At 34.8% G+C, this 12,100-nt stretch overlaps 1 protein-coding gene across 1 annotated transcript; it reads right to left on the reverse strand.

Annotated features, from left to right (window-relative positions):
* Positions 1-2,442: 2,442 nt before the first annotated feature.
* LOC141386526 (uncharacterized) lies at positions 2,443-3,922 on the reverse strand. The gene is made up of 4 exons (XM_073955155.1): positions 3,616-3,922; positions 3,442-3,530; positions 2,872-3,001; positions 2,443-2,807 (listed from the first exon to the last, which is right to left on the reverse strand). The coding sequence occupies exons 1-4, from the start codon at positions 3,800-3,802 to the stop codon at positions 2,530-2,532; spliced, it is 684 nt and encodes a 227-aa protein (XP_073811256.1). The 5' UTR covers positions 3,803-3,922; the 3' UTR covers positions 2,443-2,529.
* Between the last annotated feature and the right edge of the window lie 8,178 nt (positions 3,923-12,100).

Here is a 12,100-nt window from a genome sequence, read left to right on the forward strand (position 1 = left end):
GAACATTTTCGAACTTTTGTGGGAGAGGTACCGGAAGGAGTGGACCGATATAGCTCATCTTCGAACTTAAACTAAGTTTGGGCAAAATATTACGAAAGCCAAAATTTGAACCGAATCGGTTCATCCGTTCGAGAGTTATCGTGCGCTCCAGCCAGCCAGACAGACAGACAGACGGACGGACATTGCTCAATCGACTCCAAATTGTCTGAAACACATTTCGTCCAAACATACTTGGGGTCTAAAACCATTATTTCGATGAGGCACAATTTGCCCGTATGAAAGTGTATATACCCTTCATAGCCTAAAGGCTGAGGGTATAAAAACAACAAGTTTAAAGTGGTTTATTTCGCTATCTGCCCGAATTGAACCCACGAACCCTATGATTTCTAGCCAAAGACACTACACACTATGCCACGCACTCGAATATTAAGGGTTGCTTAAGAACTTAAATGTGCAGTGCACATGTGCACCCCGAACTGTTATTTTTTTTAATTAACAAAAACTCGCGTGCCTACGGTAGGCGTTGAACACACAACCCTAGGATTTATAGTCGGACACACACACACTGTGCCACCGTCCTCATTACTTAGTGAGGAGTAAAGTAAGTAGGTTTGCCTTGTAATTTTTTTAAGAAGTAACCCATTACTTTTCAGATTACTTGCAATGCGAAAAGAAGCTTGTTTACATTACTTTGTAATGGGTTACGTTATGACTAACGGATCCGAATCTTTGCTGGAAAAGGTCATCTCATAGAAGATTATAGAAGACCAGAATCTCTTTTCATGGAAGACCAGATGGCACTGTCATAGAAAACCAGATGGTTTTCCCATAAAAAGGGCAGAACGTCTTTCAATAGAAGAATAGAAAAGCACAAGGTCTTCTTATAGAAGATCAGAAGAAATTAATATAGAAAATCTGAAAGTCTTCTCATAAAAGACCAACAATTCTTCCCATATAGAACCAAAAAGTCTCCTAATAGAAGCCCAAAAGGTCTTCTCATAGAAATTCAAATGTTCTTCCAATAGGAATCCAATAGATCTACTCTTAATTACACTGTGCAACATTTTTAAGGTGATCTTGTGCAAACAATTCGAACTGAGGATTTTTTGAAAGTACAGACCCAAACGACAAGAAGCCCTAGTTGTGTTTTGTTGTGTCAGATCCAGCTCGGATTTTATGGCCCCATCTAAACATGACGAAATATTGAGTTTTTAAAGAAATTCGGGGCTACATCTCTGAAACCAATGCGAATCTTCTTCTGACCTCTAAAACAAATTTGTAGATAAGGACAAGAATAAAGTATTTAGAAAAATAATGAACTCGAAAAACTACATTTATTGCCTCAAATTTCAAAATATATGCAAAAATTCCACAATTTTTATACATTTCGGACCGTATCTCCAAAACCGTTAATATTTTCTGAATATTTTCTTTTGGAAAAATATTCCCTGGAATGTAATACACAACTCTTCAGAACATGTCGTTGTTGTAAAATGTCTCTATGCCGTTGTTTTCAGTAAATTTTTCAACGACGATTTAATAAAAATCTCAATAATGTAGTGAAATCCGAAATGCGAGAATAAACTCTTGGTGTGAACTGTGTTTGAAATAGGTGTTGTAAAAGATGTGATGCAAAATACCGCTGAAACAACATGAAGTAAGCATTTTAGAGTCTCAGAATGTTCTAAAGAATTGTTGAGAACTTTATTTGGACGATTTTTTCAAAATGTTACTTGGTTCAACTCCCAACAGTTTAGCCGATACTGCTATATTTTATAGATTTTGATGCCCTAGATGGAATTTTTCTTATGTGGTTCTACTAGTTTAGGGCCGCAATATTGCTAAAGACAGCAAGGCCAAATTCCTATTCGTTTCTGAGATAAAGGCCTGATAAGTGCAAAAAAGTGTAGATTTAGCCCGGTTTAGATGAGGCCATAAAATCCGAACTAGATCTGACAGCACAAAACCCTACTAGGGTTTTTGTAGTCTAAATATGTAGTTTCAAACAATGCATGCTAGAAGTTGTTTGCATTTTCAGTGTTGCATAGTGTTATCGAAATTATAAGCACTTTGATTTTACCGATATTTGTCGGTAACTCAAAAAATTAATTAGAGAATGTCACTACTGAAGGTCTTCTCATAGAAAAATAGAAGGTGTTCCCATATAAGACCATAAAGTCTTTCAATAGAAGACCAGAAGGTCTACCAGTAGAAGACCAAGAGGTCTTCTAATAGAATACTAAAAGGTCTTCTTATATAAGACCAAATAGTATTCTGCAGTTCTGGAACAGACCTATAATTTATGGCAGAGGAATTAACATTAAACCGAGCCACTTTAGCACTAGTGGATAGTTCTTTCGTAATATTTATAATTTGTTGACCGACTACCAACAAAATTTACATTTCGACCAAATCACTAATGAAAGTCATTTTTCTTTTCATTTTAAAATTTTTGAATTCATATTTATTTTCGCTTTATTTTTCTATGTCAACACAAAATCTATTGAACAATAACGCCCAAATAATCCCTTAAACCTTTGGAGTATAAACGGGAACAGCTGGCATTTCGGGATACATAGTTTGGGGTGGAGTGACAGTTTCTACTTTAGCTTCGGTGTGAACATATTTAGCGGTATGAGAGAAATCCGGTGGAGATGTAGGTGCGGTCTCAGCCACAGACACAACATAGGGAACATAATGGGGATTAACCGGACTGCTTACGGTATGGGGCATGACGACAGTCTTTTGTTCCTTCACCATTTTCTTGTACACGCGATAAATGGGATACCAAATGGCAGCATAGAAGACTAAAACGAAAGTTGAAAAAAGTGAAGATAGTAGAAATTGATGAAGGCAACTAGGCCAACTTACCGCAGCTGACGATTTCAGCAAAATCAGTTTTATTTTTGGCATCATCGGCATCAATGAAAATATTCACCAATTGCAAGACCATGACAATGACAGTCACATAAACCCAAGGAGCCATCAAGTGAGGACGTTGCTGAAAAGACAATAAAACAAATATTTGTGAATACCTTTAAAACCCCAGCAAAAATACCGATTACAAAAATTCCCTACCAACCCACTATATTAACAAGGACATGTCGCGTGAAATAAGTAGTTATTTTTTGACCACTTAAATAAGTAGTTAAATAAGTAGTCGCTACTTTTAGTATTTGCTCATTTAACTAGTTTTGTAAAAATAAATACATATTTCGCGCGACATGACCTTTTTGAAATAACGGGTTAGTAGGGGGTTTTGTAATGGGTATTTTTGCTGGGACGTTAATAGACAATCGATCCCATAACACGCCCACTGATCCCAGGATACTCAAGGTCGACAAAAAATATTTACTTATCTATGCTATGTATGTACTTATCTATGCATGAGCTGATTCAATTCTCACTTTAAGCTATCAATCAAACACATTTTTAACTTACCTTCTTAACACCAACAACCATCAGTATGGAAACAACCATTTCGAATACACAAGCAAGTATTCCAAGGAACAAGAAGCCCATAACATAACCTGGAATAAGAAAATGGGTTTAATATGTCCTTCACAAATTTCAACAGCGTCAAATTTCACTTTCTCTCGCTCTCTTTCTACTTACTACTAATCATTTCCTTCATGAGAGCATATTTCTCCATATTAACGGAAGCATCCTTTTCTTCTATGGAAGTGTCCTGTTCCACAACTTCATCGAATACATCACCGATAATAAACAGGGAAACTGCCAACAAGAAATGCCACACGGCACTTACAACACCAATAACAACGGCAAACGTGGAACGCGACATTATGAATAGCGATTTGCAAAATTCCAACAAACTCGGGGCTCTGCAAAAATCAACTGACTTCAAATGCTAGACATACAACTGTCTTAAAGCAGAATTTACGGTTGCTGGACAAAATGAATCTTCTGGCGTACAGTTGGTGTTATCGCCATAGGTCAAAATTTTTTTTGATAAAATTATTTTGTGTTTTTTTTTTCTAAACTAAGCACTGTGAATTTATTTTGAGACTCGTTGCCAAATGTATTCCTTTGGTGTGTGTATCATTTTTGGAGTCTGATAGACTTGAATACAAAGAAACATCTTGAATCAAAGGTTAATTTAGATTTGTGTGTTTTTTAATATATTTTTTTAACTTTTAAGGTGAAAGTAGATGACACAACGAAGTTCTTACCATAGGAGGTCATAATGTTTTCCATGGAGAACCAGAAGTCCTCATGGAAATGCATGGTGATATTCATGTGGAATAAACACACTGTATTTTCAAAGGTATCCTCAATGATGAAAAAGGCCTTCTTATGAAAGACGAGAACATATTCTCAAGGAACACAAAGAGGGTTTCTTATTGAATTTAAAAATATATTCTTATAAGAAACAACAGATTCTCCTTATCCCAGAATAAATCACCATATTTTCTTAAACAAAATCACCATGTCTACTTTTAATCTTATATAAGACCAAAAGGTCTTTTCATTGCCAGAAGGTCTTCTCATGAAACCAAAAGTCTTCTCACGGAGAAAACAAAAAATCTTCTCACAAAAGACCAAAAAGTTTTTCTCATAGAAAAATACTAAAAAAATCGTCTATTAGAAGACAGGAAAGTCTTCTCCTGAAAGACAAGAATGTATTCAGATGGAACACCAAAAGTTATTCTCATAGAAAACCATGACGACGGATTGCAAAGGACTTTTGGCCATAATCACATGGAACTAGACAAAATTTCCATTTATGGGAAGACTAGAAGGTCTGTGGCTGATCACAGAAGCCCATTTCATGGAAGACCAAAATGATTTCTTATGGAAGACCTCAAGGTCTTTCAACAGGACACCAAAAAGACTTCCTACAGAAGACCAAAAAACTTTCCACAGAAGAGCAAAATGTCTTGTCATAGCAGAAGGGGAAGATCAAAAGGTCTTTTTAGTCTTCTAACAGAATAACATAAAGTACTCTCACAGAAAACAAAAGTCCTCCCACACAAGACCAAAAGGTTCTCCCACAGAAGACCAAAAGATCTTCTCACAGAAAATTAAAGGTCTTCTTATAAAATGTCTTCTTATAGTACGACCAGAAAGACTTCACATAGAATACCAAAAGGTCTTCTCATGGAAGACCAGAAAGCCTTCTCGTAGAAAACCAAAAGTTCCTGTCACAGAAGACCAAAAAGCCCTCTCACAGAAGAACAAAAGGTCTCCTCACAGAAGATCAAAGGTCCTCTCAAAGAGGAGGATGTATTCTCATGGAAGGCCAGAAGGTCTTTTTAATAGACGACCAGAAGGACTTATCATTTCAGACCTTCAGCGTCTTCTCATGGGAGACCAATGGTACTTTTCACAGAAGACCACAAATTATTCTCATGGAAGACCAAAAGTTTTTTCGTGGAAGACCAGAAGATTTTCTGATAGAAGACTAGAAGATTTTCTCATAGAAGACCAGAAAGTTTTTTTTAATAAACAACTAGAACGTCTTCTCACAGAAGACCTGAAGTTCATCTCATTGAAGACCAAAGATCTTCTCACAGAAGACTAAAATTTCTTGCCACAGAAGACAAAAAATCTTCTCACAGATGACCATTTTCATGGAAGACTAGGATGTTTTCTAATATTAAACCAAAAGGTCTTCTAATATCCGGCAAGGAGGACTATAGGCTCCTTTCATAATAGAGCAGAAGGTCTTTGAAAAAAGGTTTAGAAGCATGATTATAGGAGACCAGAATGTCTTCTTATGTAAAACCAGAATGCCTTCTTTTAGAAATGAAGAAGGAACGTTTATAGAAGTCATGGTGGTCTTCTCACAGAAGAACCGAATGGTTCTTTCATAGAATACCTCTCATAGAAAACCGGAAAATCTTCTTTTGAAAGACCTGAGGACCTGATAAAATTTTCTCTTCGATTAGACATTAAATGTGGCCTTTAATTTCGTGAAAATACACCTTGGGCACCATACAAATTACAAAGGAAACTTTGAGGCCCCAGTGGCACGTGTTAACATATTCCGATTGTGCTCAAATTTTTAGCGATCCTAAAATCTAACAAAACACTTTAGGGGCTGCCGCATAAAAAAACCGACATCGATTTTCCCCTTTGAGTTAAAACCAGTCTAGTGTGCATTAGGGTTATGACTTTTTTACAACCTCATATCCCTGTATCATAGCGTGATGAGTTTTGCCATAAGATTACATAAAATCTTAATTATAAGGTGATTCGGTGAAAAAACCTCACGCACAAAATGATTTTAAAATTTGAATTTATCAAAATAATGGACAATTTTTTGAAGTCACTGAAAACAGATATATAATTGAAAATAAACTTTAGAGCCACATGAGATAATTAAAATGACATAGAATTTATTTCTCACTATTTTTCTTCAATTCTGAGAATCGTAAAAATGTCGTAAACGCTTTTATTCAAAAATATAATTTTCTAACAAAAAACAAAAAATTTAAAATTTTTTCAAAGTGACTTTTTTCGCGTCTTTTTTAATATTTGAATGAAATAAACGTTATTATAGTTATAGTAGGCTTACATTTATTCATTCATGAAACAAAAAATAATTTTTTAAAAAAAAAAATTTTTTCATTTCATATATTTTTTCAAAAAATTATTTTTTTAAAATCGATTTGTGCGTGAACTTTTTTTATATTTCAATGGAATAAACGATAGCATAGTGATTTATAGGCAAAAGTTCATTCATCCCTGCTACAGGAAATCATTTTTGAGGAAAAATGTCAAAAAGTCATAACCCTAGTGTGCATATATCCGGATGCTGCGTTGTTTTTGACGCCGCAAAGCCATCAGTTGTATTCCTTTGCTGTGGAGGCTACATTTTCAGACAGTTTAACACGTTCGCGGACGCAAAAAAAAACTCAGAGAGGTGCAAAAAATGACACCCAAATTAGTTTCTTGTATTTATTAATTAACTATTAATATTATTATTTTTTATTTATTGTATTATGGATATTTATGAAATCAGACGTACACTAATAACAAAAACATTCGATTGTATACAAGTAAATGACTACAAATTGACTTTGGAAATGAATGCTATAGCATTCACGCCATCCTACGTCACAATGAAAATGAGTGCTATAGCATTCAACTCCGCGAACCTGTAAAATGCCTGCACTAATTTTAATTATGATTTCGAAACGCACGTATAGAACATGTCATTGTTCCTTGTCTTCAGAGGAGGCATGGGGTAGAAGAGACTGACATTAAAGATTTTAAGTATTATACGAATTGTGGCTGGTAGGATGTCCATATTGGGAAACGGGTAAGCCGGTTCTTTATCAATAACCGAAAACGTCTCTCGCCAAAACCACATTTTTTTGCTAACCAAAGAACCGGTTACTTGTGTCATTTACACAGCTTTTAATAATTACATACATACATATTGTCAGTGTCATGCTAAGGTCTTCCATACGCCGTTTAAGACTTTTTGAGATATAGGTGGTTCCAAGGGTTTTCGAGAATGCTCTTTCTGAATTTTTGGTTGTGTTTTTCCTATCTGCTCTAGTTTCTAGAAATCTACATTTCGGCCCGAAAGCTTATGTTCATTTCGATATAAAATTAATATTTTAATAACTTACGAATTTAAAAATACATTCCAATAACCAGAAATTTAATTTCCGATTTATAAGGTTTGAATTTATTGAGGCTAAGATGGAAAAATTTATTTGTCACTTGTTATACCCTTAGCATTTATGCTAACGAGGGTAAATGGTAAAAACCAAACATGTTTTACAATCGATGAATCCGAGTTTCACCCTTACAGAATTCGCGAACTATTAACATATTCTATAGAGTATGACCGTAATTCTTTAAAATTAAGTGTTTTAGGAGAGATCCCATAATGTCGACCATTAAAATTTATTTTCGTGGAAGCTGTGTTGGCATCACTGTAGAAAAATTGGTAAAAATGGGTTGACGCCAACAAGTTTTTTATGTTCCTTTCGGATTTATGGCTTAACCTTACATTTCATAGACATATGTCCAAAAAAAAGACGCAAAGAATACTCCATGGGCAACATGATACTAGTGTTTGATTTTTCGATATATCCACTGCATCCACCTAAAATTGATGCTGACATTTGACTAAAAATCATGAAAATTTAAAATGGTGTGTACCGTTACGTAAAGCTTTTTTAAGGTTTTGCTGTTAACTTAATATGAAATATTGACACAAAGTATATAAATTCAGTAGAGAAAGCTCACAATATTTAGGATACAATTTTAACTTTTTACAGAGTATTAAATATAAGTCCTCGGATATTTAGAATTGAAATTGAAACCAGGTTTGGTATAGTCGCCATATAAAAGTTGCGGCCCGTTTTCAGTATTTTGGACCTATATGATTAAAAAATATAGGTCCATGTTATGGTATATCCCAGAATTTTTAGAATATCAGCTGTGATACAGATTTTGGTATTCCTTTTTGTTAAAAAGCCTCCATGCAGAAAGTAGTTAAAATATATCCAGGCTTGAGTTTGTTTGAGTCTACATGTTTGGACTAAGCCACAGCATGGTCGAACAAATATCTCAGAAACCAACTGGCAAACTCGAGCTAAGTCTTTACTTTTGGTATAATGTTAAAGAACGCCTTAACTAACTTTAATGGAAAGGTGCTTACACTTGGGAATGTTTTGCGGTTTCTGAAACTACAATGTTCATAAGAAAAAGCCAAAAACAAGAAAAAATCGCTGGATGGATTTTTAAATAAATCCCGGTCAAAGTTCACATCTTTAGGGGTCTTTTAGATTTTCACGGATTTGCTTGGAAATTGCAAGTCCTATCGTAATGGGACTAAAAAAATTTTGTAGCTGTAAAAATTCTCTACAAGACGGGCCTTTACTACTTTTTCCTAAGTTTTACCATTTTTTAGCTATAGAAGTTCAAATTAGGACAATGCACTGGCTGTATCGCCTCCTTATAAAACAATGTCATGTACGGTGTCCTTAATTAACTTTAGTTGAATAGCGGTCAAAGTTCACATTTTTAGATTCCTTTTTGATTTTCATGATTTTGCTGGGATGCGGCAAGTCCTATCGAAATGTAACTAAGGAAAATGTTGTAGCAATGAAACATCTTCTTCAGTCCAATTTCGATTGGACATGTCGTTCCCACACAAAATCGTGTAAACCTAAAATAACCCAAAACATGTAAACTCTGACCGCGATTTATTTGAAAATTCCTCCGGCGATGACATTAAACACTTTACTGGACTCAGGTCTTGCAACTTATTGTAACTAGAATTCAAATATTTCTTAAAGCCTAGTTTTGAAAAATAACAATCGATACTTATATAAACCCACATAATTATTCACTAATAATCTATATTAATAAAAGAGTAGAGTGACTGATTCACTGACTGACTGACTGACTGATTGACTGATTGATTCATCAACGCCCAGACGAAACGGCTGAAGCTAGAATCCTGAAATTTTGGGTGTGGATCACCCTTGGTCCGAAGGGGTCAGATAAGGCTGGGTATTTGGAAATTCGAACTGGAAGGGTACTAAAAGTACTAAAAGGTACTAAATATGGTACCGTTTGTGTTTGGCGAACCGGTAGAGCTAGAACTTTGAAATTTGGAATGAAGGTCACTGATGGAGAGTTAGAAAGGTGTACCAAAGGGTTTTTGGAAATTCGAACTATAAGTGTACGAAAAGTACTAAAAGTTACTAAATTTAGTACTATTTGGTATTACGTGAACGGATAGAGCTAAAATCTTGAAATTTGGAATGAAAATCAAGGTTAAGAAGATGAGTTGAAATAAGAGGTGGTTTTGAAAATGTGTACTCATTTGTACGAATAGTACTAAATGGTACTAAATTTGGTACAATTTGAATTTGGGCGAACCGATAAAGTTGGAATTCTGAAATTTAGAATTACTATTACTGTTGGAGCGTAGGTTTGAGATATAAAAGTAGTTTTCGAAATTAGTACATATGGGTACGCAAGGTACGAAATAGTACCAAATAAGGTACAATTTGGATTTGGGGGAACGGATGGAACTGTAATCCTTAAATTTAGAATTAGGATTACTGTCGGAGTGTAGGGTAGAGGTCTTTTGGAAATTCGTACTTTTGGGTACGAAAAGTACTAAATGGTACCAAATTTGGTACAATATGAATTTAAGTGATCGGATAGAGCTGGAATAGTGAAATTTGGAATTATGATTACTATTGGAGTGTGGGATTGGGATACTTTTGGAAATTCGTACTTATGGCAACGAAAAGTACTAAATGGTACCACATTTGGTACAATTTGGATTTGGGTGATCGGATACATTTGGAATCCTGAAATTCGAAATTAAGATTACTTTTGGAGAGTTGGATAGAGGTAGGTTTGGAAATTCGGACCTATGGGAACAAAAGGTACTAAATGGTACTAAATTTGGTACAATTTGGATTACGGTGACCGGATGCAGCTGTAATTCTGAAATTTGGAATTAAGATTACTGTTGGCGTGTAGGATTGAGGTAGTTGTGAATATTCGTACTCGTGGGTACGAATAGTACTAAATAGTACCAAATTTGGTACAATTTGGATTTGGGTGAACGGATATAGCTGAAATTCCGAGATTTGGAATAAGGAGTACTATTGGAGTGTAGGATTGATAAAGTTTTGGAAATTTTTAGTTATGGGTAGGAAAAGTACTAAATTTGGTACAGTTTAGATTTCAATGATAGGATACATTTGGAATCGTGAAATTCAGAATTAAAATTGCTGTTGGTGTGTTTATAGAGGTAGGTTTGGAAATTCGTACTTTGGATACGAAAAGTACTAAATGGTACCAAATTTGGATTTGAGTTATCGGATGTATCTGGAATCCTGAAATTCGGAATTAAGCTTATTGTTTGAACATAGCACTGAGGTAGTTTTGAAAATTTGTACTTATGTGTACGAAAAGTACTAAATGGTACCAAATCTGGTACAATTTGGATTTGGGTGAACGGATATAGCTGGAATCCCGAGATTCGAAATAAGGATTACTGTTGGTGTGTAGGATTGATGAAGTTTTTGATATTTTTAGTTATGGATACGAAAAGTACTAAATAGTACCAAATTTTAATTTATGTGATCGGATACATTTGGAATCCTGAAATTCGGAATTACGATTACTGTAGGAGTGTTGAAAGAGGTAGGTTTGGAAATTCGTACTTTGGATACGAAAAGTACTAAATGGTATCAAATTTGGTACAATTTGGATTACGGTGATCGGATGCAGCTGAAAACCAGAAATTTGGAATTAAGATTACTGTTGGCGTGTAAGATTGAGGTAGTTGTAGAAATTCGTACTCATGGGTACGAAAGTACTAAATGGTACCAAATTTGGTAAAGTTTGCATTTGGGGAGCTGGCATCCCGAGATTTGGAATAAGGAGTACTGTTGGAGTGTAGGATTGATAAAGTTTTGGAAATTTGTAGTTATGGGTAGGAAAAGTACTAAATTTGATACAATTTGGATATCAATAATAGGACACATTTGGAATCGTGAAATTCGGAATTAAAATTGATGTTGGAGTGTTGATAGAGATAGGTTTAGAAATTCGTACTTTGGATACGAATAGTACTAAATGGTACCAAATTTGGATTTGAGTGATCGGATATATCGGAATCCTGAAATTCGGAATTAAGCTTATTGTTTGAACATAGCACTGAGGTAGTTTTGAAAATTTGTATTTATGGGTACGGTTTGGAATTAATACCTGTTGAATTGTAGGATTGATAAAGTTTTGGAAATTTTTAGTTATGGGTAGGAAAAGTACTAAATAGTACTAAATTTGGTACAATTTGGATTTGAGCGAACGGATAGAGCTGGAATCAAGAAATTTGGAATTAAGATTACAGTTGGAGTGTAGGATTGAGATATGGAAGTAGTTTTGGAAATTCGTACTTATGAGTACGAAAAGTACTAAATTTGGTACAATTTGGATTTGAGCGAACGGCTAGAGCTGGAATCTTGAAGTTTGGAATTAAGATTACTGTTGGGGTGTAGGATTGAGGAAGTTTTGGAAATTCGTACTTATATGTACGAAAAGTACTAAACGGTACTAAATTAATAAGAAAAAAACAATATTTGTGTTA

This window comes from Musca autumnalis, unplaced genomic scaffold (assembly GCF_047663935.1).
Source record: "Musca autumnalis isolate F117 unplaced genomic scaffold, ASM4766393v1 scaffold_5, whole genome shotgun sequence".
Lineage (NCBI taxonomy): Eukaryota > Metazoa > Arthropoda > Insecta > Diptera > Muscidae > Musca > Musca autumnalis.

Excerpts from the sequence above, each read along its gene's own strand:
- LOC141386526 (XM_073955155.1), bottom strand. The coding sequence starts at position 3,802 with ATGTCGCGTTCCACGTTTGCCGTTGTTATTGGTGTTGTAAGTGCCGTG. Across the intron at positions 3,531-3,615 it reads CATGAAGGAAATGATTAGTA|GTTATGTTATGGGCTTCTTG; the intron begins GTAAGTAGAAAG and ends TTCTTATTCCAG. Across the intron at positions 2,808-2,871 it reads TGCTGAAATCGTCAGCTGCG|TCTTCTATGCTGCCATTTGG; the intron begins GTAAGTTGGCCT and ends CTTTCGTTTTAG.